The sequence below is a fragment of the Accipiter gentilis genome, chromosome 33 (assembly GCF_929443795.1).
Source record: "Accipiter gentilis chromosome 33, bAccGen1.1, whole genome shotgun sequence".
Classification (NCBI taxonomy): Eukaryota; Metazoa; Chordata; class Aves; order Accipitriformes; family Accipitridae; genus Astur; species Astur gentilis.
In genome coordinates this window covers 6,601,732-6,629,178 of record NC_064912.1, presented here as the reverse complement: position 1 = coordinate 6,629,178, position 27,447 = coordinate 6,601,732, and the positions used below count along the sequence as shown (strand labels likewise).

General features: G+C 37.5%; 1 protein-coding gene across 1 annotated transcript in view; it reads left to right on the top strand.

Annotated features, from left to right (window-relative positions):
- USP7 (ubiquitin specific peptidase 7) overlaps window positions 1-27,447 on the top strand; it is a 77,234-nt gene that overhangs the window by 30,543 nt on the left and 19,244 nt on the right. The window contains exons 2-16 of the mRNA XM_049835568.1: window positions 1,897-2,001; window positions 7,916-8,114; window positions 9,558-9,696; window positions 10,245-10,333; window positions 11,037-11,145; window positions 17,310-17,440; window positions 20,340-20,394; window positions 20,942-21,022; window positions 21,114-21,204; window positions 22,010-22,092; window positions 23,059-23,168; window positions 24,020-24,176; window positions 25,290-25,434; window positions 26,043-26,173; window positions 27,266-27,400. Of these exons, the coding sequence (XP_049691525.1) occupies window positions 1,897-2,001; window positions 7,916-8,114; window positions 9,558-9,696; window positions 10,245-10,333; window positions 11,037-11,145; window positions 17,310-17,440; window positions 20,340-20,394; window positions 20,942-21,022; window positions 21,114-21,204; window positions 22,010-22,092; window positions 23,059-23,168; window positions 24,020-24,176; window positions 25,290-25,434; window positions 26,043-26,173; window positions 27,266-27,400 (1,760 nt within the window). The remainder of the gene's footprint in view (window positions 1-1,896; window positions 2,002-7,915; window positions 8,115-9,557; window positions 9,697-10,244; window positions 10,334-11,036; window positions 11,146-17,309; window positions 17,441-20,339; window positions 20,395-20,941; window positions 21,023-21,113; window positions 21,205-22,009; window positions 22,093-23,058; window positions 23,169-24,019; window positions 24,177-25,289; window positions 25,435-26,042; window positions 26,174-27,265; window positions 27,401-27,447) is intronic.

Genomic DNA, 27,447 nt, shown 5'->3' with positions numbered 1-27,447 from the left:
TAATAAAATCAAAACTTTACAAAAGCAAAATCAAGTATGATGCGCTAACAATGAGAAAGGTGCGCACTTTATTGTGGGTGCTGCATACTGTATGTTTCAGCATATACATTTCACTCACGCCTCGGTGAGATTTGCTGCATCCTAGTAAGCTTCCGAAAGCTGTGTTCGAGCATTAGGTTTATGATCCTTTGTAGCTCTAATCCAGAAGTAAGTCTCTAACCTGATCTGTTTCTGTTCATGCTCAGGGCGGAAGTTATTAGTTCTGTGGATTTACTACAAGAGTAAATAATCAGAGTAGGAATGCCGGTTGTGAAAGTTATCTTCCCTTGCGTACTGTGGGTTGGAATGAGGCTGCAAAAGCGTGTTGCACACGCCTCGGCGTGGCTCTGAGGAGAGGGAGGACTGTGAAGCAAAGGTGACTGATCCTACTCGCTCCTCACCTGGCTTGCCGTGGCCTTGGCCTTCCTTCCTTCCTTCCTTCCTTCCTTCCTTCCTTCCTTCCTTCCTTCCTTCCTTCCTTCCTTCCTTCCGTGGCTTCTAAGACTCTCACGCAGGGACTGCCATAGCTCCTTCCGCTTCCCGTCGCGTGCGTTTGCCCGTTTTGTACGGGAGGAGTTCGGCCGCGTTCAGAGAGGAGGCGAGCGCCGAGGCTGGCTGGTTCCGCTCGTCTCGGCCGATCGGGCCGACAGCCCGGCGTCCCTCTCCGCGAGCCCCCCCACGCGTGCGTGCGTGCGGGTCGCTGGGCTCAGCCCCGCCGCGGCCGGAGCCAGGGCGGCTCTGTCCAGGGTGCTGACGGGGCGCTGCCGGGGAGCGCCGTGGCGGAGCGGGCGGCGTTCCTCTGGGGAGCCCTTCCCTTCCTGTAGGACAGGTTACCTGCATCCCTAGCTGCCCACGCAGCCGGTGGCTTGTGTGTAGCTTTCGGGTATAAAACTGCTCCTAGTTGCCGAAACCGGTGACGTCGGGGGGTTTGTGGTGTAGTAGAATATACAAGTTAAGAGCAGGACTGGTACAGCAAAGAGAAGCTTACCAGGCGCTTTAAAGAGTGTCTTTTAAGTAGTGCTTGTCCTTGAGACGGTTGCAAGGGGTTATAGTTTTTGCAGTTTGATGATAGAAACCAGTTTATTCAGGAATATACCCGCTTCCCTGGAATCACATTGAAATGATCCATCAGCTTTTGGTGCGCAAGCAATGGAAGGAGGCATTGTTCGGCTGCTGAATAAATCAGGAGGATGCTTGTTCAATCAAAGCAATGCATCTTTAAAATAGTGGGGGTTTAGTACATGGAGTTGTTTCATATCTCTTGTTTTAGTGGTGTTTGAACAGTTACTGTAGCAAAACTTGATAGCCGTGATGGCTAGAAAATGGAAAGCGTTACCTCTAAAATGTTCCTGAGATGGTAAAGGATTTCCTTTCTAGTTTTTCCCAAGTAAGATTTAAATCTTACCGTTACATTTGATTAAATGTTTAGGGGTTTTTTTAAAAGCAAAAGCAGTAACACTGAAGAAGTCTTAAAGTAAATTGTTAATTTAGAAAGTCAGCTATTAGAAACTTGTATCTGTATAAAAATGTGGAATGCCAGAAAAAGTAATTTGAACGTTTGTTTTTATTTAATGAGACTTGATTATGAGATACTGACTGTAGGGCCATTTGGAAACTTCAGAATCAATTTATGTTCTTTGTATTTGTATTCTGTGCTAATGCGGACTTTTTGCTTCATCCGTAAGTATTCATCTATTTGAGGACTTTTAGTTAGGCACATACCAGTACAATTGTTGTGCGATAGTTTAAGTAGATACTGTTTTGCACAAAAGTGTGCCACTTGTGTGTCTCATAAACGCTACCTGAGACAGAAATGTTAATATAGCTGATTAATTTTTATATTTTTTTTGGTGTTAGCTGGAGATACAGATGATCCTCCAAGAATTACTCAAAATCCTGTCATTAATGGGAATGTAGCAATGGCTGATGGACATAACAACACTGAAGAAGACATGGAAGATGGTAAGTAAATATTTGATAAAAACGTGTGGTTTGTTGGCTTCTTTATTTTTATGTTTTTTTGAGGACAAATGGTCCATGTCTTACCTGTGTCCTCTGAACTGCAGCTCATTAAAAAAATGAAACCCTCTGTACTTATGACTGCTGGTTTTCTGTATAGGCATCCTTTTAACATAGCTGTACAATAGGATTAGGCATCTGAGGGCTTGTGATTTTTTCCCCTCTTACTCTCTCTAGGTACTCATTTAAAAATTGCTGAAAGTGATACTGTCCATTGTTACATTCTGTGATATGTCTCTTTAAATATACTGCAGCTGGTGCTTTGCTGAATAGTAATTTTGTCAGTTATGCAGTTCCTTCAGGACATTTAGAATCCTTATCTGTCCTGCTCTCGTCAGGTGGCAGCTGTGATCAGTTTTTGTCTTTGTATCGTAAGTCAGTGGTAACTATTCTGTTGAGGAACATTCCCCCCCCCCCCCCCCCCCCCCCCCCCGCCCTTTTACTTGCAAATCCAAAAGAAGAATTATGTATTGTTGTCTTGTTAATAAAAGGGGACATGTCTTTTTGAAATCTTTTTGTTGATCTATTAAATGAAAATAAGGGTGTACAGGTTTTTCTATTACAGAAGATCATAGAATTTTTAAGTAGATATGTCTGGACTTATTTAAAGAAAGATAATGAGTTTGTAATTCACTCAAGTCTGTTGTTACGTTTAGTGAGGAAAATGTACAATGATCTCCCCCCCCCCCCCCCCGCCCCGGAGAGGATGTGAGGGGGGACTGCTCTTATTTTTGAATAACTAAATAAAACTGAATTGGGAGAAGGGACACAAAATATGAGTGGGATTTGTTCCCTTCTGATTCCTTATTTCATGCTGTCTTGTGAGAGTACATTCAGGACTAGGCTTAAACATTTATTTAGATTTGTGCAAAATGTTGAGTGATTTTTTTGTTTGAGAAAAGTCAGAGTTTGAGGTTAAAGGTCAAAAAAGTGCTTACTTTCATGTATTCAAGGAACATGCGATAGAATACTGATACAAAATAGTGATTTTCCATGAAGAGAATATGGTTTAAATTCAGGACAAAAGCTTCGCATGGTTGGATTGTTGCTGTATAGTTGGCAAAGAGGAAGTTTCCTATCATCAGATTCTCGCAATAAAGTAAAAATGAGGTCTGCTTGGCCTATGAATTTTTTTTGTCTGATTGCCTGATCTCATTCAGAGGGCTTTGATTTCTTGCTCAGAGTAACTAGCTGAGACTGAAATAGGGAATTATGTTTTTATCAAAATCAAGTTACCTGTTATAAAAGATGTTAAATGTCTTTGTTGGGCCATGGTATTTGGAGGGTGGCAAGAGAAGATCATGTGGGCTGACACTGGCTGGCAAGGACAGCTCTATTGAACTTCTGTTCTCAGTAGTGATGTTTATAGCTAGAAAGCCTGATGGTGTTTTCTGTCAATACAGCCAGTAGGTAACACATTGGTCAACTAGTACAAAAATTTGTCCAGAAGTTGGTCTGTATATATGTGCACAAATTAAGCAAAAAACGCTTAAACTGCAGAAGCAGCTGATGAAACCCAGGCCATGATGTGGCTGGCAAGTAATCAGATGTACACCTCTTCATTCAGAATAACATTGATTTACTGTAAAACAGCTTCTGTCATTTACCAAATACTTGACTTCTTTCAGACCACTGGATATGAAGGTGTCATAGTAGAGAGAAGTAGTATCTGAAGGTATTTGGCAAAAGGCTTGTGAAAGCTTCTGGGTTTATGGTGGCACTCATGTCTTTGTGGACTTTCAGTATGGTCAGGAGCCTTGGTCCAGTCTGCTGTGGGACATCTTTCAGGGTTAAAATGTGATTCTTAAGCAATACTCTTAATAGTTCCTCATTACCATATTTGAATAAGGAGTGTCTGGCTATATCTTGGTGCTGTTATAGCTCTGCATTGAGACAGATAGAAAACAGTGTTATTGCAAAATGTTATAATTGCAAAAACATTCCTGAAGACTTGCATCACGTAAGCGGATGATGTCTCTTTTCCAAGTCTTGTAAATCAAATTAGTTGCTTGCTGTTGCATTATTTACACATCAGTGCAATTGCTCTCTTGCTGTTTGTTCTCTTGTTATCCCAGTTTGCAGCATGATGTACATGTATAATGGACAGCTTGGAGATTCACAAGATAGGAAAAAATGGAGGGAGACATTGGCCTCTTTGATAAACATGCTGTGTTTTCCATTGCTGTTGTTCATAGCAAGTGGGATCAATCTGAGCTGATAAAGAATGCATGAAGAGAATTTAGATACCTCTTCAGTGAAAATCTTAATGAGTTTAATGGTTCCTGCGAAAGAGGTGAATAGTGGGATAAAAGGTTGATGCTTCCAGCTGGATCATAGAAACCAGCTTTCTGGTGAATTTCTGAGTTCAGGAAACTTTTGAGGTGATTTTGTTCTTGCTTAGCTCAAAAAGAAATGACTGATAAGATGGGGAAAAAAGCACAGCTCTCATCCCCTTTGCTAGGCAACTAACCACAGGCATTGTGAAGAACACTGTAATGGGGGCGGCAGTAGACCACCAAAAGGACTTTCAGATAAGGCTGTGTTCTCCCAGGCGGTTTAACTAGAACCTGTTGTTGCTATGTATGATGTCTTAGCAATTAAAAAGAACCAGCTGAAGGAATGTGCTATGTTTTGTACAGAGAATGACTTAATGAACCGGCTTTGTGAGCTGGAATAGCAGCTTCTGCAAGTAAAGTAAAAAATAATAAAAACAAGGTTCTGATCAAATTTTGTTTGCAAGTGCATCAGTATTTGAAACAGCACATAGAATAAATTCTCTTAGAAGTTAAAGTTCAAACAGAAGGTCCCTAGCTAAACATTAACTCACAGCTTTGCAATTACCTACTGAAGTCTCATTTCTGTGAAGAATTGCAGAGGCTAGGAGGCTTTCAGAAGCATCAGTCTTAGCCATATGCTAGTATTGCATGCTGTATTTGGATCATTATTAAAATATTCATAGAATATTCAGCCAGTTTCTCCATTAATAATTCAGGTTCAGAATATTTTAATAACCTCAATGTACCTTAAAGGTAGCAACATTTACTAAGAAAATAAAGAAATCTACTTTTCTCAAAGGAATAAAGACCTAAATATGTACTTCAGTCTTAAAATGGATCATGTTCTGTATTTGGATCTCTGATTTGAAGGATCTCTGTCCTATCAAGGTGCTAAACGTGACATTCATCTCATCAGTGAAAATTTTTTTTCCATGTAGCAAAAATAATCTATTGCACATAATTTCACCAGGCATTGTCAGCTGGGTCTGTTCTTTTTACCCTGCGTTCAGGATCATGTGTTGTATTTGTAGTTCAGGGATTTATAGAAGTCTTACTTGCCAGTCACTACTAAGTTATTCTGCTGCCAGTTGCAGTCTTTATTGGAAACTGGTGGACATGTTTGTGATGGTGAAGAAAGGTTTTATTTATTTATGTGCTCAGAATCCTCATCACACTTACTATTTAAACTTCATTTTTTAATATAATGCATGTTTTAATTGATTACACTTGCTAAAAGTATGGACTTTCTGGAAGGAAAGGAAGGTTGTTATTTCAGGGGGTGTGGCTTGTATTTTTAAAGAAACTTCTATTTTAGGGTTGAACTATGTTATGAGGCTGCATTTTTGTGGAGTAGTTGCTAGTGATTGCTCAAGTATTTTACTGAGAAGAGTACCTTTCCCTGGTGAGCTATCATGCATAGGTTTTCCTGAAAAGAAATCAAGAAATACAGGCAAACTTTACTCTGAAGCATCTGCAGATGCTGCGTGGGCTGCTTTTTTTTAGCTGACACCGTAGCAGCACTGCTGCATCCTTGTACTGAAAAGCGCTCTGAAAACTGCATCAAAGGAGGCAGAAAGCAAACTTGGTCAGCTCATTTTTCGGAAGCTTAGGGTAAGCCCAGAAATACTGATCTTGATCATGAATAGGGAGGTGTTCTCGAGCTGGTTTGAGATACACATGATGCAAGACTGATTTTTAAATTGTTAACTGTGCTACAGATTTTTTTGATTCTGCCTGCGAATCAAGTTTGGGAGCATACAGCTCCTTGGCTGCAGCCTGTCTGGCTCTTGGTTGTAGAAGACCAGCTCTCTAGTCTGTCAACAGACAGTGAGTAGGTAAAATGGGTAGGGAACAGTTTTTAAGTAGGTGATAGACTACTGGTTAGCTACACTTACATGTAGGGAAGAAGAGGAGAAAATAATCCTTTGAACTCTTCCGTTACTGAGGAAGCTGTCAGCACAGGGTAACACAAAGGTCATTACAGGTTTAGAGGAGAGAGGAAGCAGGTTTCTGCTGTAGTACTGTTAGTTTCAAGAGATAATTGGGAATGCTTAGGGCTGTCAGTCCATACACAAATAAGACCAACTGTGTTGCCAAGATCAAGATCAGAAGTAAGACAACTGCTTGAAAAGAAAACTGTTTTGCAAGGGAGAAGAGTGAAATCTGTCAAAGCTCACTGGCAGTTGTGGACAAAACTTGTTAATTTTCTGTATTGAAGTGTCTAATCTTTGTACTGTCTCATGTTGTAATCAAGAGAGTTTCATTTTTTAAGTAAGGTAGCAACCTTTTTTTTTTTTTAAAAAAAAAATCATTCAACACTGTCTCTGGTGCCATGCAAAGCTTTCTGAGTGAACGACTGCTTTGCATGTACAGAAATAATACATTTTGTATACTGTGTGCCTTGTCACATAATTTCATGATCAATTTCTGGCTTAGTGTCGTTGTACCTCAGTGCTTTTGGTTTCGGGTGTTACTGCACATGTGCACGTGTGACATACTTGCTTCAGTTCTGCATCACCCGCGGGTGGTGTGAGAATAGCTGTCTGACCATGGGTGCTGTCTGCTGCCCTCTATGCTACTCAAACCTCCCTACACCCAGTAGCAAATCCTTCCATGTTACACAGGTGTTAAGTTGGAACCACAGAAAAGGAGGGAAGCATCTTGTGCATACTCTGTAATTCATCCCTGCCCTGTAAAATTGTTGGGATAAGTTGCAGGTTTTTCCTCCCTGCATGCAATATGAGGCACGTCAAAATAAAGAGAGCCCGGCCTTGTGCCTTCCTGAAGCTGTCGCAGTCTACAGAACCCTGTTATAGCTGTGTACAACAGAAGCAGAACAGATTGTGGTATATGAAGAGCTGGGGATGTGGGAAGAAGGCAAAATTAGTTTAATTGTGTGTGTCAAAATAAGCTATAAAATAAGTGTCTCATTTGGCTTTGTTTTAGACCACTAAAAATCTCTAAAATCTTCACATACCACAAAAAATACAGGACCCTACTCTTGAGCTATTCTTCAGCAAACTGGTATGATATTTTAAAAAAAACCCCAAACCAACCAATGAGATTCATCTGTTTTGAGAAGATGCTGTTGCAAGCAGAAAACAACGAAATGGTGGCTTGGTATCAATAGGGCAGTTGAACAGATTGTGAAAATCCTTTGCACATCTTGGTTCGTGCAAGGAGCTAACTTAAACTGGGCTGTGAAGACACTATACAACCAGAAGAGTTAGTGGGCTGTGATTTATGTTGTAAAGCATTTGATGTCTCTGTCTTGCTGTACCCACTGTTTTAGAAGAAACTTGAGTGGTAGCAAATTCTAGTGCTAAAGAATTATTTAAGAAGACAGTGTACAAACAGAATGCATCTTCCAGTGCTCTGTTTTCCTGAATGTTGTTGTAGTGTTTCTCAAAATGAAAATATTGAAACTTCAGTTGCTGAGGAGTTCAGTGCCTCTCAGGGTCTGGGTTTGTTTTTTTTTTTTGTCACTTCCAATGTTGCATGATTTTTGAAAAATGACATATTGGTGTGAAGAACATCAGGTTTTTCAAATAATCTTGTGTGTACATGTGTGTGTGTTACAGACACAAGTTGGCGATCAGAAGCAACATTTCAGTTCACAGTCGAACGCTTCAACAGATTGAGCGAGTCAGTTCTCAGTCCTCCCTGCTTTGTAAGGAATTTGCCATGGAAGATCATGGTTATGCCACGACTCTACCCGGACAGACCACACCAAAAAAGCGTAGGATTCTTCCTTCAGTGCAATGCTGAATCTGATTCCACGTAAGATCCTTTTCACTGTTGTACAAGTCCTCATTTGATACTAGTTAATCTGTTTTGCAAGAAATACAAACATCTAAAAAAATTATTTTAACTAGCTTTCTGCAAGAGGAAAGAATTCTTGCAAGGGTTTGAGTTTCCCTTCCCCCCCACCTTTCTATATTCCAAAGCATAAGAGTAATCGTCTCTTTAAGAGGAGCTAGAAGTAGGTTGTGTAGCTGCAAGTTTATGGTAGAATTTAGATATATTTCTTTTTGATTGCCGGGGAGAAGTCTTTGACTGACAGTTTACTTGGCATGGGAAAAGTTTTGGGTTTATTTCAAATGGAAGTGGTACTGGAGCTTCTTAAACCCTGCTGAGCTATAAATCCTGCCCTGTAAAGCATGTGAGCAGGTAACTGCTAGCAACTGAGGCAGAGCAGTGTATATGAGGTGTAGTCATCTCCTTAAATGGAGTTCATCACTCATCGAGTGGGATGTAAACATGTACATGTTCTTGGAGTCCTGCATGCAAATCAAAATCAGCTATCTTTGACCACTTTTGTAAATAATACAGAAAATGGAAAAGATAAATACAGATTTCTGGGGCATTACTGCAGCTTATCCAGTTAGAGTGTAGACCGCTCATAGGTATCCTTTCCAATAGGGTAACTCCATTCTTGCATCAAATCTCACACAACTTGCAGTTCACTCAATAATAAGTTGTTCTTTTCTGTTATTTTTGTAATCTAAAAGGTGAGTGCTTAGTGCAGAAGGTGAAGGAGGTTGTAAGTGTATTAACTAGTCACAGGAGAAGTGGTTCACATGCAAGTAGTCACAGAAAAAGGGTAATGTGATCTTTAAAAGTATCAACCAAGTTGCAGCTGGTGGAGCTAAGCAAGCAATAATACCACTGCATGAGGCAGTGACAAGACCTTGTCTGAACTGATATTCAGTCTGATCGTCTTGCACAAGTGGGATGAATTTGAACAAGAACGGTCATAAAGAAGTGCTGCTGAGAAAATTAGAGTGTTGGGGAGTGTATCTGTGGGAGGGAGGGTAGAACCTCCTCCTTTTGCTAGCCAAAGGCTGAGTTATCACACTCTGCAAACACCAAGACTACTTTGAGATGGCCTATCCATCTGCATTGAAGTAGATCAGAAGTAGCTCACCTCGGAGAGCAGTTACCTTCTTAAACCACTGTTACCTGCAATTGCCTGACAGTACTTTCTTAACCACGCTGTTGCCCTAAGAAAATCTCCATTCCAGCTTCACATTAATAATGTGAAAGCTCCAGGGATTCGTGTCCTCAATAACAATTAACCAAATCTTAACATCTAGTAAGGGGGAAAAAAATTCCTATATGTGAAAGTAATGTACCAAAAATCCCTAACAAAAAAACCCTGTTTTAATGACTATAAAAAGCTTGGTTTTGAATGAGTTTAAAATGTTTCTTTTGTATTTATAGGTCATGGTCTTGTCATGCACAAGCAGTTCTCAAGATAATAAACTACAAGGATGATGAAAAATCATTCAGTCGTCGTATTAGTCACTTGTTTTTTCATAAGGAAAATGACTGGGGCTTTTCCAACTTCATGGCCTGGAGTGTAAGTAATTGAACATGTATTAATCTATTACTAGATAAGGACCGGTATTGAACTTGCACTCCTGAATACTGATATACCTATAGAAAAGGGTTTTTCCCCCAAACTATTATTTTTTCTCTCATTGCTGTAGGTTCTTTTTCAATTTCTTATAAATTCCTGTACTTAATTATTGTAGATTGCTTTTACTTATGTTGTGATTTAAATATTCCCTCATTAATATTTTCTGCATATCTGAATGCTTTTTTTTTTGCTTTCACTGTGTGGTAGTCAGTGTCATTCTGAAGCAGAGCCTTTGATTGCCAACTCTCATCTACAGAAAATTGAAATGGTACTGCAAAGTTTTAATAGCCAGGAACAAGTTTCCTGTATTGAGACATTACAAAAGAATATTAAGCTGAAAAACAGCTTTGTTGGTATCCTTCAGTTTTTCTTTATTATTATTGATAGCTTAGGCTTGGAAATTAAAAAGCGATGTCTAACTGGATGCTTTGCTACAGTCATGTTGCAAACTGGAGTTCTTATGGTTGTGTGTCACTCCTATTTTACAGGAAGTTACTGATCCTGAAAAAGGCTTTATAGAAGAGGACAAAGTTACTTTTGAAGTCTATGTTCAAGCAGATGCTCCACATGGAGTGGCGTAAGTATCTTTGTTTAATTAAGTCTAATATTTTTGTTGCTTGAGATTGTTCAAGTATTGTGTGTTATTAACATTAGTAGCTCTCATTAGACATTCTCACTTTGTCACCTTAAATTGATGAATTCTCACATGGCAATATTTTTCATTAGTCACATACAGATTTTTCTATAGGTTAAATTTCCATTTGCATTAATCAGCATAATGTTGTGGAACTTCAGCTTCTGTATGAATTGATTTGTGATTTAACACGTCTGCAAATCTAGCCTCAACATTTCTGGTCTTACAGCTGATGAGGGTTTCAGACACAGTCAGGTGGCTCTATCTAGCTTGCCTTGGCTTACAGTTGTTTTAAAACTGCCTCTTCTGAGTCATTCTACTTCATGTCACTTGTAAACAAAGTGGTTGTACTGAAATGCCAACTTGCCCTAAAAGTACAGCTATGGGTTCCAGTACGCTTTCACAATACATTTTTTTTTTTCCTGCCTTATAGAACATCTTTAAAAAGAAAACTTAACAAAAATCATGAAGCGCTTAATTACAAAGACTGTTGTTACTGCCAGGCAATAGTGAAGTGTAGTTTTTTTGAACCTTAAGTAACAATGAAGAGTGGCTGATATCTACCAGCAGCGTTACCTTAGAACAAATACTTTTTATTATAGTTAATACAGAACTATCTTGTTTTTATCCACTAACTATTTTCTAGGTGGGATTCGAAGAAGCACACAGGATATGTTGGCTTAAAGAACCAGGGAGCAACTTGTTACATGAACAGTTTGTTACAGACTTTATTTTTCACAAATCAGCTACGAAAGGTAATTAATATGTGAAAGAAAATGAGGTTGCTAATTGAAATATCCAATATGTTATATTTATAAATGCTTCAAAACAGAGCTGTATGTTCCTTTTGCCTCCATCCTTTTAGAGAAGTGGTGACTTATGTGGTGATGGACATCTTACTTGAGGCTGAGTGCAGGAAGCTTCCTTTTATAGTATGTTGAACATAAGCTTTTGTTTTTTTGTGAAAGTAGATAGAGTACCTGGTGAAGACGTGAGCTTAAGGGGGGTTTCTTAAGACTGTATTATGTGTTAATGTTGCTGTGAATTGTTGGGAGGGTGGGGGGAGAGAAGGATGACTTTACATCTTGCAGATGAGAGATGGAAGTAATTTCCCTTTCTTGGAACGGTTGAAATAGAGAAGTCAATTATGACTTCTCAGCCCATAAACAATGTCAAAAGATAAACATGTACAACCTTTGTAGTTTATTTGTTCTTCTTTTAATTTGTATTATGCAGCTGAATTTTCTGTTATTATGGTTAGCATCTTTGTAGTGATGTAAAATGTTATAATTTCAGTATTTTAAACAACTTAATTTTATATTTGCTTCATTCATGTGTTTTCTTATTTACTGTAGATGCTTTTTCTTTGCTGGAAGGAAGAACTGCTTTAAATATCAGCTTAATAAATAATCTCATCCAAACCCAGGATGAAACATATTAGATAATGTATCATTTTAAAATAGTGCAGTAGCCTTAATGGGATCAAAACATAAACAATGACTTGATATTGGAGGTGGCTATCTGGAAGAGGGGATATACTTGGGAAAAAAATGTAACTCAGCACGATTTAGTTTATTGGAGTATCCTATTGATCCTAATTCATCCTTTTGAGCATTCCTATGCTTTTTGTATCTCTCTTAGTGAAAATGAACTGTTCTGACTTACGCTTTCTCTTGTGTATACTAATTGTTATATTTCCATTAAGCTTTCTTTTCTCCAAAGTTTCCCTTTTTAATGCACCTACTTACGACTGTCTTAGATTTTCCACCATCTTATCATTATTTATATCACTGTGGCCTTGTAAGTGTCCCAGTTGGGATTTCTTTTTTCTCTTTTGCAATGTGCTGCTTACTCTGAAGCGTTGCAAAAAATAGCACATCAAACTCCAGTAGACTGTAACTGAAATCTTACCAATGCCATGTACAAGCAATAAATACTTGACTTGTTTTACATGATCCACCTGTTTCTTTTTTACAGGAGGTATAATTTTCTCATTTGGTTTATCATTCATTATAATGCCTCTTCTTTTTGCTCAGCACTCATAATGTTTGTGCATTTTATGTTTTTGGACAACTTCACTTTGCTCTTGAAAGAAAAATGTGTTTTTATAATAGCTACATCTAATCCAATTGAGTAGTTCTTTTCAAGACTGTCTTGTAGTCAGTAAATCAATATGTACCATGAAGTAATCTTGTTCTGTGAGGAAGAAATTCTTTTTGTGATACAGATTTGTTTCAACTGAACTAATCTTTTCAGGCATTCCCCTGCACTTCTCCCCCAGCCCTCAAATAAATATCAGCTTTTAGGGAGTGTTAATATCTGCATAGTGTCCGTATGAGAAAGCTTGATTTACTAGCTGGTAACTGCAGCTTCTTTTATAGAACTGTTCCTGGACGTCAGCTGAAATGCCCAATTCTTCACTCATTCTTTGGGTTTTCAGTGCTCCTACAAACAGAACAGACTACAGTGGTAGTTTTAGACAGTTTTAATACTCATTTGCCATTATTGCAGATAAGAAAGAGGCGGCAGTTGTCTTGTCTGAAAAAAAAAATTAATTTCGACAACATTTTTGTTTCCACTTTGAGCAAACTTGTTCCTCTTAAAACCAAGTAAAATAAAATGTGTAGCATTCTCAGTTTGCTTATGACCAATTCCATTATTTCTGTTAATCCTCCTTACGTAGAAGAAATAATGATTTCTACTGCTGTTATTTAGAGCTTTGTTAACAGAGAAGTTGCTGTCAGGAGTAGAGCTGGGAAGGCAATGAAAAATAGCAAAGGCAAGCACGTACCTTTGGAAAGTCAGACTCTGGGGAAGCGTGGGTGAGGATTGATGGAGAGGTCCTTTCTTCTTTGCTCTGTTTCCAGACAACAGATGGGAGGTTCTTGGGTGTTTGAAATGAGACCTCCCTTTATTAGCAACAAGGTGGCTTCAGGGGTGGGGAATAAGGCAAAGGAAATTCTCTTCAGAGCATATCTTTATTTGTCTGTGACTGGTAAACACATGCTTAAATATAGTCCACCTAGGCGAGGGACAGTGGTAACTTATCAAATGGGTGCAGGTTTGATCTTGGACCGTGTTGCACCAGTCTTCCGATGTCTGTCATTAGCACCTCCAGCCAGTCAGTACTTGTGGCTGCATCCAGTCCATTTTAAAACTCTTTGCTGGTTCCCTTGAAAAATTCCCTACAATTCATGAGAACGTTGCAGAATGTTTATATAAAATCATAAATACTGGTCCAGTACATTTCTCCCTGATCTGACTCTCCTCAAGTTATCCAATATATTTTACCTTACCTTGGAATTTCATACACAGTGTTTTCTTCTCTTCTTCAAGTAATTGTCTTAACTTTGAGCAGCATGTTCATGCTTATCTGTAGCATTCTTTTACCACGTAAATATCTAAAATTTTTCTCATATCTCTGTGTCTGTTGCTTACAGCCATTGCTTATACATGTCCTTGTCACTCTTTTGTGTTCATTTCCTGAGGGAACTTCTCAGATGTTAAATCAGAGATTCTGCTGTTTTCAAATGGATCAAAGTGCCTCACTCCTTGGTCTTGAGGTTAAGCTTTCAGAGTTTGGGAGCGTAAGGCACCAAAATAAAGGTTTGTAGGGGGTGTGTTTGAAAAATGGTTTGGTATAGCTTGGAGAAACACTTAAGCTTTGAGAAATGGGCTTTGATACTACTTATATATACAAACAGAATGAAGAACCAAAGAAAGGCTATGTGTTAAATGTTTAGTTTGTAGTAACACATTTAGAATTTCAGAAGAAATAGAACTGGTGATTTTATTCAATGGCAGCTGGAATGTAGCAATTATAAATGATTATTTTAATATTACTTGAGAGATACAGGAAAGGAATTAATTGTCCAGATGGTATATGAGGAAACCAAATAGGAACTAAATGCAGAGGATCTGATTTTGATTAATTATCAAGGTATTCTGAATTCCCATTTATACCTTTTTGATGGAAGAGTCAACCACTAGATTGACTTGTTGCCTACCTGCAGGATCATCTTGGTTTGTTATGAGGAATATTTAGCATTTTAATATTTATTTTATGAAAATATATCAGCACTGGCTATATTTGAATTTCTTCATTACTTGATTTTCATATCTTATATCTATTTCTTTAACTATAGCAAGTAACTTACTATATATTTGGTTTTTTAAAAGCATTTATAAGATGTTAAAAACAATGAATAGGGGCTGATAATAGAGATTTGGAAGATTTGAGACTTGGTCATTCAACTATTTCCTGTTTCTACTTTTAGCCAGTGAAGACCAGCTCATTAAAGGGTTCATAAACCAGGGGCAGGGAGAGGTTAACTCTGCAAGATGCTTCCTTGTTTTTGAAGTTCATATTTTAAAGCAAAAAATAAAATTTCTTTGTAAAATCAAAGGTATAATTTTAGCTATTCATATTTGAATTGGAGTTTGCCCAGATCAGCATGGTTAACTGTAACTCTGCGTTTGCATAATAAAAATAAAGAAGCAATTGAAATTAATTTTCTTTATTCGCTTATTAGATTTTTTTTTTTTAAATTGTATGTTCTGATCTTAGGGAGGGAATTTTCAGTCAGGGTGGTCCAGCTTTACAGTAGGATGTGTGGAGAGGTGGTGGGATCAGAACTCAACTGGATATGACCCTGAGCAACTGGACTCAGCTCTGAACTTGGCACCTCCATGAGAAAGAACATGAGTTCAGAACCTACAGAGTTCTCTTCCACACTATATCACTATAAACTGTTAAAGCAGTTCTTAGCTCATTAGAAAAGTTGCTGGTGCAAGTACATGAGAAAATACTATTTTTGTTTCTCTTAATTTTTCCAGGCTAGCCAGGTAGTTAGCCTGATGGATTAGCAAAAATATGGCATGAAGGATTATTGAGTTTCAACAGCTGAAACTTGTTGCTGATGACAAAATTGAAGATGCTGTTTTCTTCAATTTATGAAATGTTAAAAAGCAGTTTAAGCAAATTTCAAAATTAAAGCAGAGCGAAGGAAGACCTTTGTTGCTATTAGGGTGGGTCTGTGCTGTTCTTAAAATTACTCTAACGAAGTAAGAGTTCTGTTGGCTGTCCTTCAACAAAAAGTTGATGATAAATTTCAGCTAATTTCTATTCATGTTTTCCCTTTTATATGGACAAGTACTACTATTAACAGTGTAGCTTGCAACTAAGTAGAAACGTACAATTTAGAGTCTGTTACTAGTGTTCAGTCATGATTCTCCTTTAGATCATCTCTGTTTACTGTTAAGTTTTGGAAATTAACATTTAAAAGATAAAGTCACGTGAACTATCATATTGCTTTACAGTTGCATAATTAACCAGTGTTTTTCTGTCTGAATATAAGGAATTTGCTTTCTTTATGAAACTTTGATATTTCAGTAAAATAATTTCTTTTATTTCATGTTATTACTGTAGCTATTCTGCTGATAGTGTCTTATTAGGTTATTCTTCTGAGTATTTATGTTGCTGTACTTTTGAAAAATTTTGTGGATACTCAGAATTGGATTAGGAAACTGGCCTGCCAACTTCTTAACACATTTTTTGGCCTTTTTTCTTTCTTCCTTTCTTTTTTGTCATTCCTTTGTGGTTTTTTTTGTATCAGCTTTGTCTTTATCTAATGTCTGTCTCATCTGGTTCCCATCACCTCTGCACCGAGCTTTCATATAACAATGAATTTGTTTCCCCAACAATTCAGCTATGTACTGGAAGTACTAACCTTGCTCTGTATATAGGGAACTGAAGGATATCTTAGAGGTGCTGGACACCTCTGAAATCTAGGCTGGTGCAGAAACTGTGAGAACTACTGAGATCCAGTTCAGCACTTCGCTCACAGAAATGTATCATTCCCTGTTGTTTCAGAGGCAAAAATTTAGGTGGCAATTTTTCTGTTTCTTAACAGGTTATTTTCTTATATGCTGCTTAATATTGGAGTCTTTATTTTTTCATGTGTTGCTACCTAATCTCCTTCCAGAGTTGACTATATTTTCTTTTTACATTCATGCTTTCTAAATGAGCATCTCCCTGTAAATACCTTTTCTTTGTTGTTGCTTTTCCCTGGATATATTGGTGTACACTTTTTAAAAAGTAAATCTCATTTCAGTGCCTATGGAACTCTTCTAATCCCTGTTTGATCTATTTGTGTAATTTCTTTGTTCTCAATCCTTCCCAGATCAGTATAATCAGTGAATTGAATTGTTAAGCTGTTTATTTGCTGGACAGCGATAATGTTAAGTAGGAGTGAACCATCAGGGAATCTCAAAGCTTCCTCTGACATACTTCTCCATGTGGACCGTTTCTGGTTTTGTTCACTTGTTGCCCTTTATGGTTTCATGTGGTTGGTTTTGGTTTCGGTTTTGGGGGGGGGGGGCGGTGGTTGGTTTTTTGTTGTTGTTTTTGGTTTTTTTTTGGTTTTGGGGGGGTTGGGGTTTGTTGTTGTTGGGTTTTTTTGTGGGGGTGGTGGTTGTTATTTTTCCACTATAGGTGACAATATTGACAGGTAGCCAAGCTACAGCACAAAACTGAAGTTATTTTCAAAAGCCATTAGTATTGATTAATATATCTGGTCCTGCTGTGATGATTGTGTAGACATACCAGGCGTGATAAGTTGTTTGAAGGTGTTAAATGCTTTAGTGCATTTACTTTTCTAGGGTGGAATACGGAAACTGTTTAGGTAAAATAACCATGAATGGAATCTGTTGTTCACATCTTTCTAACCACTGTACTTAAGAAGAGTTATTCCAGACAATGAATGTTTTTACACTACCCTATGAGATTTTTTTCAGACTCGTTTGGAGCGATGATTAAATGGAGTTATATGAAGGAAGTCGCTGAAGAGGAAAGAATGCCTTAAACAATATGAGCAATAAACTTTTCCTTAGATACTAATTGAACTAAATGCTTTTTCAGGCTGTGTACATGATGCCCACAGAAGGAGATGATTCATCCAAAAGTGTTCCTTTAGCATTGCAAAGAGTGTTTTATGAGCTACAACATAGTGACAAACCAGTTGGAACTAAAAAGTTAACAAAATCTTTTGGGTAAGTTTCAGAAATTTGGACTATTTATTGGGCTATTCATAAAGCTTTTCTTTAAAAAGGTTTTATTTAAATCGGGCTAGTTTTAGAGAGGTACAGAGAAGTGTTAATATAGTATTATGTTAACTGCTAACTTTTCTCAGTTTACTTGGATAGGTTTTTATTTATAGTCAGTACTAAAGGCAGCTGATCTAAAAGTCACATTTTTGGGGGGAGGGCAGTGGTACATGGTCAGACACAGATGTTAGTAGTAGGGTTATAATTTACCTGTTACCTTAAAATTGTGTGATGCAAATGCTTGAGTAAAATTTGGGACAAAATATGTTGTTGAAACATTGCAGTTCATGTATTGCTAATGTCTTTCTAAAAATTTAAATCTGTTTTAAATTTAGAGAAATAGCAGTAATTTCCATTTCCATATTGTTAGTTCTGCTTTGATGACTGTTGTAACATTTTCTTATGTCATACCAAAGATGCACATGTTTTTGCCTATGCACAATGTAGAAGCATTTAATGCTGTATTCTGTTTCATGATTTAAAGCTTGAGGAGTATCTGTTGCATGAAGTAAAGGTGTCAGAGCACACACACAAAGTAACTCTTTGCATTTTCCTCATTCTAGCACCCTCTTTCCCTCCATAAAACATCTACAAAAAGCCTTGCTTTTTATTTTCATTTTTGCCCAGTATCCAGTTCACCGTCTGGTATTTTTACCAGTCTAGTGGTATTTCTTGTGAGATGGTGTTACAGGGTGTAATTTTAAATCTAGCCATAGAATTATACAATATAGCTGCTTTGAGGGTGGTTGGTTTTTGGGGTTTTTTTTTGTTTGTTTGTTTGTTGGTTTGTTTTTTTTTTGGGGGGGGGGGGGGGGGGAGGGTGTCTCCACACTAGCTTGATGTTTCAGTTGAGCATAAGTTAGGACAGAAGATTAAGACTAGTATAACCTTCACAAGCCTTCTCTTTGCGTGTCATGTAAGCATGGAGTAGGTTTTTATCAAAAACTGCTCTAAAAGATTGTATTTCTCATTACTTTGTCACACTCTATTTGTAGACTAGTCTTTTGTAGTAATATTGACAAGCATTTTTTAATTTAAAAACAGGTTAGGAAGTTTGTATCGTCTTTTTCACATAGCTGTACTAGTGTCCATCGCGCATCTTTTGCTAAAGCTTGTAGTAGTGCTCTGTCCTGATGAGACTCTTTGTAATCTTGCATCTTGGTAACCTTTCCTTTTCACTTTCTGGGGAAATTTTAAAGTTAAATTGGTAACCTCAGTGTTGTATGTTTGTCTGGTCATACTCTCTTCCTACTAGCACACTGTATATTTAGTTTATCAGTGCTCCTGCTGTCCTGTTACACTGGAAAGACTTACTGGTATTGTAAATATTTCATCTTGAGTTAAGATCCCAACTGTGTCATCTCTAGTAGCATGAAGAGACCTTTCCTGAGGGGGTTGCAGATGCTTAAGTTTGCATCTGAGAGCAAGGTTTTAGAAATGTGTTCATGCCTGCCTTCATTCTTGGGAAGAAATTTTTGAATGTGTTTGAAGATTTGGTCTTCCCCCGGCCATTAAATCAGAGAGGGGTTTCTGACCTTGTGAGACCTACCTATATGCTGTGTAGAGTGTAACTTTTTACCAGGTTTGTGAGTTTCTAAGTTTGGCTTCTTTCAATAGAAAGTGTTGCCATTGTCTGAAGGAGCCCTTTTTTACCCTAATATTAGTATGTAACCTTTTTCTTTGGTTTTGTCCTTTAAGCTGAGACTAGTGTTTAAAGCCTAGGGAGTCAGGAGGTTATTTTCCATTCTTAATTATCCAACAGGTCACTTCATTCAGCTTGTTTAAGTGTGGACACCATCCCACCCCACCCCCAGTTGTTTTGGCACACTTTTGGGAGTAGCATGCTGCTGTGTGACAGTGAGTCACTGAGAAGAGAGTGGGAGGGAAAGATAAAGTTACTATAGCTCCTGATCACCCCTGTGCTTGTGGCCTCAAGGACCAGGGTTGAACTTCATGCTGAAGCAAGAGCCTACAGTAAACATAGTTTATTTCGTACGGTTAGGAGTGGTGACTGTTGCAAAAAGAGTTGTCAGAGACTTAAAGAACTTAAAAAGCATTCTTGAGTTTAAGTTAAAGAGTTCATAGGAGAAAATATTTCATGCTGAAACAAAACCACTTTGTGCTTTTTTATTTAAGGCAGTAGTGCTGAATACCCTTGTTGCAGTGTACCGTGTTGGCTACGAGGCATTTAGAGACTGTTGCTCTCGCCCTTCCTTTCACATGAGTGTGTTTGCGCATGGACAGTTCAGGAAGCTGGTCGCCTCCTTGGAGTTAGTGTGCGTCCAGGATTAACTGTTTAGATGAGCACAAAGGAGCCAGTATTTCCTATGAATCCATTTACTTCCTTTCATGTGCTGAAATAATCCCTGAACGCTGTTTGACTGCACCTGAAGGGCCCTCAGAAGAGAGGCAGCTGGAAGCGTGTCGCGGAAACTTTTCTGACAGCACTGAATTGCTCCCAGGCCTTTTCTTAAGAGTTTTTTTGACGTGAACTGAGACTAGGTTGTAGACTGGAAGAATTCTTCTGCTAGCAACAGCCTAGCCCTGGCCTCCTTGGCTGGCTTGGGCTGCCTTCCCAGTCCCCGTCCCCAGATCCACAGAGAGAGAGGGCAGGTGGGCACAGAGCAGCTGCCGAAATGTCCCACAAGTCTACTGCCCCTTCTTCCTGCCAAGTAAATGCTACAGAACTAAAAAAACCCCTGTGCATCAGCCAGTACTAAATCTTAGAGTCTTTACATCTTGCTATGTATTAAATTCTTGATCTGCAAAGAAATCACAAAAATGTCTTTTGAACTGTAACTTTTCTTCATAGTATAGTAAATTTGTATTAATTTGCCTTACAAAGGTGGGAGACTTTAGACAGCTTCATGCAACATGATGTCCAGGAATTATGTCGAGTGGTATGTTTTTACTGTTTCTTACTGATCTGTGACACATAATGTTGTCTCTTGATATTGTGTATATATAATATAATTTAGTAACAATCCTAGCTATACTGGCACAGATTAATTTAAATTAGGTCTCTAAGACACAGAGTATTTGCCTTGTTTTATTTCTCTTTTTTAAGAATGGGATTGATTGTGACCTTTTGTGGGTGAGGAATTTGTAAAGGATAGGGAAGGTTGAAAATAAATGGAACATATGCTAGTGGTCCTTATATAGCCATGGAGAGAAATGCAGTTTTGAAGATGCAAACACATCATTACATTTGTGAGGTTTTCCAGACTCAAAGGAACGTAGCTGGAGTAGTTTCTGGGGGGAAGTGCAGTTTTTAGGGCGAAGAGGAGGATTTAAAGGACTAGAAAGGAGATGCCAGTATGAATAGACTAACATTTCATTTTTATGCAAGTGACCTGGACTTTAATCAGTGAAGTAGTTATCTGTGTGTGATGAATAAATTAAAACCCTACAGTTTTATCCTATGTAAAAACTTAATTTTTCTTTCAGCTGCTTGATAATGTGGAAAACAAAATGAAAGGCACATGCGTAGAAGGGACTATTCCTAAATTGTTCAGGGGGAAGATGGTGGTATGTATTTAATTATTTTTTTAAAATAATTTAAATTAACTCTGTTACTTGTATACATTGAAATTCTGTGGTTTTTGGTTTTTGTTTACAGTCTTATATCCAATGCAAACACGTAGACTATCGATCTGAACGAATAGAAGATTATTATGACATCCAGCTAAGTATAAAGGGAAAGAAAAATAGTAAGTGATACATTGTGATATGCCCCAGTCAAATACTTCAGCATGTTGGACATCTTTAGTGCCTGTTGATTTCCAATGGGTCTGATGGTGCTCAGCACTTTGAAATATCCTTGCTTTAAGACACCTAATTGAAAACATTTTCTGCAGAAAATGTTTTTGCTTACATTACCTTCTTTTCCTTCACCAATTTCCCTTCCCTGCTCCTTCCTCCCCAATTCTCTCACTGATATCTTTTCATAGAACTGTGAATTTTAGGAGTTTTCCTGGTGTCATAAAAGTGCACACTATGCCATGGTGGTAACAGTAGTGTTGTCACAGTAGATTATAATTTATATATGAAGATGAACTTGGAGAAAATAGATTCTTATTTAGACCTGACCACGGTAATAAGCAAATAAAAAGAATGAACTAATCGGAGCAGCATATCAGTGGTCCCTTATCATCACTTTACCCAGTACTTGGCATACAAGACGTGAAAAAGGACATGTAAGAGTCCAGCAAACAGAATCATCTAGCTTGATACTTAATAGTTGCAAAGTGAGAATAGGAGATTTGGCAGACAATTCTAACAATGTGATTTCAAAGTCTGTTGATAATCTTAGGTATGTCCCTACAGTTTGGTGAATTTCTTGACATTCTTAAGCAATACACAACTTTTTTTCTTCTTAAAGACAGACAGAAATATTCAAACAGAAACACTCATGTCTTAATATGTTATTTGATTAATACAATGTTAAGCCCCCAGGCTAGAGTAAACTTACTTTTTTTTCCTCCTTCCCTACAATTCCCCAATCTTTTAATTTAGTTTTTGAGTCCTTCATTGACTACGTTGCAGTGGAACAGTTGGATGGTGATAACAAGTATGACGCCGGAGAACATGGATTGCAGGTATTTTTCTTTTTTAAATCTCATTTTAAATTTTATTTCTATGTCCTTATCCTTCCATACAAAGCTATGGTAGCCAAAAAACATTGCAAAACCCATTTTAGGTTGTATCAACTGATTTGGGTGATTTTTTTTTCCTTAGACAAACTTTTACACAGCTCTTAATTGCTGTTATGTTTCTTAAAATGGAGCTTGGTTTTTAAAACAATCTAATTAGCAGTGAGTTTTACTTTTATACCTTTAAGTGTTTTAGTGACTAGAATGTTTAACTTCTCTACTAATCTCACAACGAAGTTCTTCCTTTGACAGTAGTCTGTTCTTCTACGTGTCTAGTAAAAAAGCAGCATAGCTCTAAAATTAAGTTTAGAGAGGTCATTTTTGTATCATCAACAAGAACGCCAAATGAACCTGTGGAATTTTAAACATTTATGTGTGTGCATGTGTTTCTGAGCTTTTCAGCTGCACTCACTGTAGGAAGCTGAAATAATTTATAAAAAAGTTTGGTTTTGTAGAGCTTACTTCTGCAGCCTCCAGTAATGTTCTACATATTCTTTAGCTGTTTTTAGGAAGGTACAGCATGGTAGCCAAATATTTGTTGGCCGGATACAATGAACATGAAATTCTTAATTGATCAAAAATGAGTTCTTGCCTCTGTATTCTCTTTTAATTTTATTTATGCAGGTAACTTGCTCTTAATGCAGTGAGGTGTTTACATGTGCTTGTATGAATGGCCTAAATTTAAATGAACTGAGTTCTACTAAGTGTTGCTGGAGTAGGTCATGGGAAAGTTGGTGCAGTGTTAAGATAAGTTAACCTTGATTCAATTTTTGAACCATTCTTTGGTGCACATTGTGCTGTCAAGCCTATAAAATGAAAGTCCATAGGAAGAGTGTCTGCAGCAAACAAGCATATTGAGTTGCTAAAAATCTTGCCATTTCAACCCTCCATTTTTTTTTTCAAAATTTCTAGGAGGCAGAGAAAGGTGTGAAGTTCCTAACATTGCCACCAGTATTACACCTACAGCTCATGAGATTTATGTATGATCCTCAGACTGACCAAAACATCAAGATAAATGACAGGTAAGTGTGGTTGGTTGGGTTTTTTTCATTGTAGAATTTGGACCTGTGAATGTATTTTGTCAAAAATAGTTTGCCAAAAGCCTATTTTTGATTCAACCCCAAGGGGAAGGTTTGTGCAGTCACACACATGTTGGAGGTCCCCGAAAGGCGCACTGATTGAATGTTAAGGTTCTGAATGACAAATTGAATACTTAGTCATTTGTAGCTGTTGTTTTGAATATGAAACAAGTGAATGCATCTTTTAACACTTTGTGGAACATGCTTTGTGCCATGTGTGGAAAGTTGGTATGTTCCCATAGACTGCCACAGGAGTAAGTAGGATGAATAAGTAGTCCTCTGCTTTCCCTCCATCTATTTCCATGCCCGCTCACTGTAACAAGAGGCTGATAATTTCTCAAGGAGATATGTTGTTGGTTGTAAACTAAACCTGTATTGCAACAATTTCAGTCTCACCAAGAAGGTGAGGTTGCAGCAGCTGAAAGACATTTCAAAATAATGTTCCAGTCCAGTGGTACCTGTGCTAGAAAAGCTGTATTTGTGTACTAGAAAATAACAGGTTTTGAGCTTTTCCCTTGACACAGTGAATCCAAACCACCACTATTTCAGTTAGTGTTCTTACCCTTGTTACTGAGTGCATACTTTCTCAGAGGTGCTTATGAAGGTTATTTTTATTTCATATTAAACCAGTATAAAATCTGCCACTGTATGCAGTATATTCTGGATAGAAATGGCATTGTAACAGTAATTTGTTGTATTTTTGTAACTTGCTTGAGTAAGCACTGATGTCTTGCATAATAGCATGTGTCTGTCTTAATTACAAATACAACTGTCTTAATTCTTTTCAAAACTAGGTTTGAGTTTCCTGAACAGTTGCCACTAGATGAATTTTTACAAAAAACAGATCCTAAAGATCCTGCAAATTACATTCTTCATGCAGTTCTAGTACACAGTGGAGATAACCATGGCGGACATTACGTTGTTTACTTAAATCCAAAGGGGGATGGCAAAGTGAGTATTGCAAAGCACCTAAACATATTTGTGTTTTGCAAATATATACTTGCACTTTTCATAATGGGCAAATCTTTGGAATTTTTCTTCCCTAATAGAAGAACTTGCTGGCACACTTACTTCATCACACAAGGATTTGAATTCTCCATGTAGTTCTTAGTTTGATATTCTTTCATTTGACACCAATTCTAATGTATTTGGGAAACTTACTTTGTATTTACAAAAAGAAAAACCAGCAGCCCTCGCATCTAGTTTTTGCTCTTTAGGGAGGAGCCTGCATTTGGAGGCATTAAAGAATCACTTGCCTTCTAAAGAGGAGCAGCTTCATCTTTTCTATTGGCTTTTGGCAAAAGACTTTGAACTAAGGGAATCCCTTCAATTGTGTGTGCATACGTGCTGAAGTTCTACTGCAATCAGATTTTATCCAGCATTTTTTTTAGGCTGACTTTGTGCTGAAGCAAATACAAACATTTCAAATGTTTCCGTGACTCAGAAGTTCAATATCTTTGCATGTCCCACTGTTACAGGTTTAGGTGACTTGATTGGATCAGACGTTTATAGGTCAGGTGCCTCTTCCCTGGAGTTGACTGATTTTGTGTGTACATGACTGTTCACAGTAAAAGTAAAGTCAGATTTTGCTGTGAATTTGTTGCTATTTGTCTTTCATTCTTACTTGGCTTTATTGTTTTAGTTTAAAATCTGCTATAAATTACTTTAAATGTACAAATAATTACTAGATATCTTGTGCATCACTGCTTTTTATCTTATTTTACAACAAATAAGGTCAATTTTCTGATTCATATCAAATAGATATTTGAGTAACGGTCTTAAGAAAAAGTTCTTTGAATAATTACTGGGCTTTTGATATTCATTGTAAAATGTTCAAATATTTCAATAAAGGTTTGGTATTTATGGCCTTCCTTAGGCTGAGTGCAAGTAGCAGGTAGCACAAATTATACCAAAGTAGATTTTTTTTTTTTAAACTGATGCTGCTTGAAGAGCAATTTTAGTTACTTCAAAGAGCTGGAAGGCATGCCAGAAATAGGATTAATTTATCATTCAAGAATATGTTTTTGTGTGTAAAATTATATTTATATAAAATTTTCTCCCTAGTGGTGTAAATTTGATGACGATGTTGTATCAAGATGTACAAAGGAAGAAGCGATTGAACACAACTATGGAGGTCATGATGATGACTTATCTGTACGGCACTGTACGAATGCGTACATGTTGGTTTACATCAGGGAATCAAAATTAAGTATGTATACTCTATGTGTGTTACAAGTTAGACTTACATACAGGGGTTTAGGGCTATATTTTACTTTTGAGTTGTTGATGGTCTTCCTATACAAAGGGACTTTGTTAGTTAATAGTTGGAATTTATAGATTCCATGGGATCAACCAGCCTTTCTCTCACTTTTGTAAAGTATGTGCTAATCTAGTGTTGTCTTGTCCTAGCACAGTAAGGCAAGACTGTGTATCTGCAAAGTGCTTAAGCCTTGATTGTTTTATAGGATGGAAGAATTAGTGAACTAACTTCAGTGATGGAAACTAAATCCAATTTATTATGAATATGTAGGTATATGTATACTAAAATCAAAATTCAGTGTTGGCAATATATTTTTTTTAATCCTGAAATGAATATTTAATTCAGAAGTCTATGATACACATTTCATGGAAGTAGTGCGTTTTGGCTTGGGATAGGAAATGCTGCTTTTGCCAGAACATGATGATATCAAACCATGTTTTTAATTAAAAGATGAAAAAAGCCGGTTTTGACTTCAAATCAGAGGAAACTCAAGTGTGTATAAAGAAAACTGTGTTTGACATAAATTTTGAAATGACATCACAAAATCTGCTTTGTAGGTGAAGTTTTGCAGCCTGTCACGGACCATGATATTCCTCAACAACTTGTAGAAAGGCTACAAGAAGAGAAAAGGATAGAAGCTCAGAAGAGGAAGGAGAGGCAGGAAGCTCACCTCTATATGCAAGTGCAGGTCAGCTTTTGAAACAGATCAAGTTGCAACTGCCTTACCATTAAAATTCAGAGTGTTGAGCCATCCAAGACAACTCTTGATTTTCTTTTTTTTTTTTTTTAATTTGTGTTTGGAAGTAGTGGTTTGAAGTGAAATTATTATTTTAGTGCTTGTAAGTATATTTACATGTGCAACGAATCCTAATGAAACAAACAGTACTGTATGTTATAGACATTTCTGTTCTCTCTAGAAGTTACATGCTTGCAAGTAGAAATAGTAAGTTCAGGTGAAAGGAAAAGGACCAGGTTATTTTGAATGGCTGCCCTGCCACCGCACTTTCATCTCCTTCAGGAATTATTTTCTAAAATTAGAATGTATCTAGCCATAGGCTGCAAGCCTGGACTACTGCCAAATGAAGCTCATCAAGTAGAAGCAGAAGGGGAGAGTGCTTATATTTGCAATTATCTTTTTGGAAAAGCCAGATGGACTAGATTGTTATGAATTGCCTTAAGGAACCCTGTTTATGGCTCTTTCCAGAGCCCATCTGGCACAAGAAAATAGAACCCGTTTTCCATTTGCCTCCATGTTTCCTTGCATCTTCTTTCTGGTGCTCATAAGTAGAGATGGTGAAGTTTAGCTTATTCTACACTGCATTTACACTAGAGCTGTTTTCAGTGGAGGGACTGGCATAGTTGCACTGTTTGTCTTTCTGTTAACAAAGAATGCATGGGAGCTGTGGGAGATCACAGGAAACCTTTTAGGCCAGCCTCCTTGCATTACACCACTAAAATAATTATGTAGCCTTTTTTTAAGTGCCAAGATAGAGCCCATGTTTCCAAGATTGGGATCTAAGTGCAACTGGTTTTTAATTGTTTGGAATTTGTAAGAATTAGTGTATTTTAATTACTTACACTGACTTGACTCTTAATCACCATTTTTTAATTTCATTATAATCTGTATACTTGCGAATTTTCTTCGTGAGAACGCGAATAGTGTTAGCAGTGTGCCACTGTCCAGAGAGCCAGTGTTGTTGCATAGTTAAGCATCATAAAAAGGTATTACGTTGTGCAGCTGAGTTAATACGAATAGTAACCTTTAAATGTGACTTTTCAGATAGTGGCAGAGGATCAGTTCTGTGGTCACCAAGGCAATGATATGTATGATGAAGAAAAAGTGAAATACACTGTTTTCAAAGTACTAAAAAACTCCACTCTTACAGAATTTGTTCAAAATCTCTCTCAAACAATGGTAAGTTTTCTCTAGCTAAACGTCTGTATGTATTTATTGTATTACAT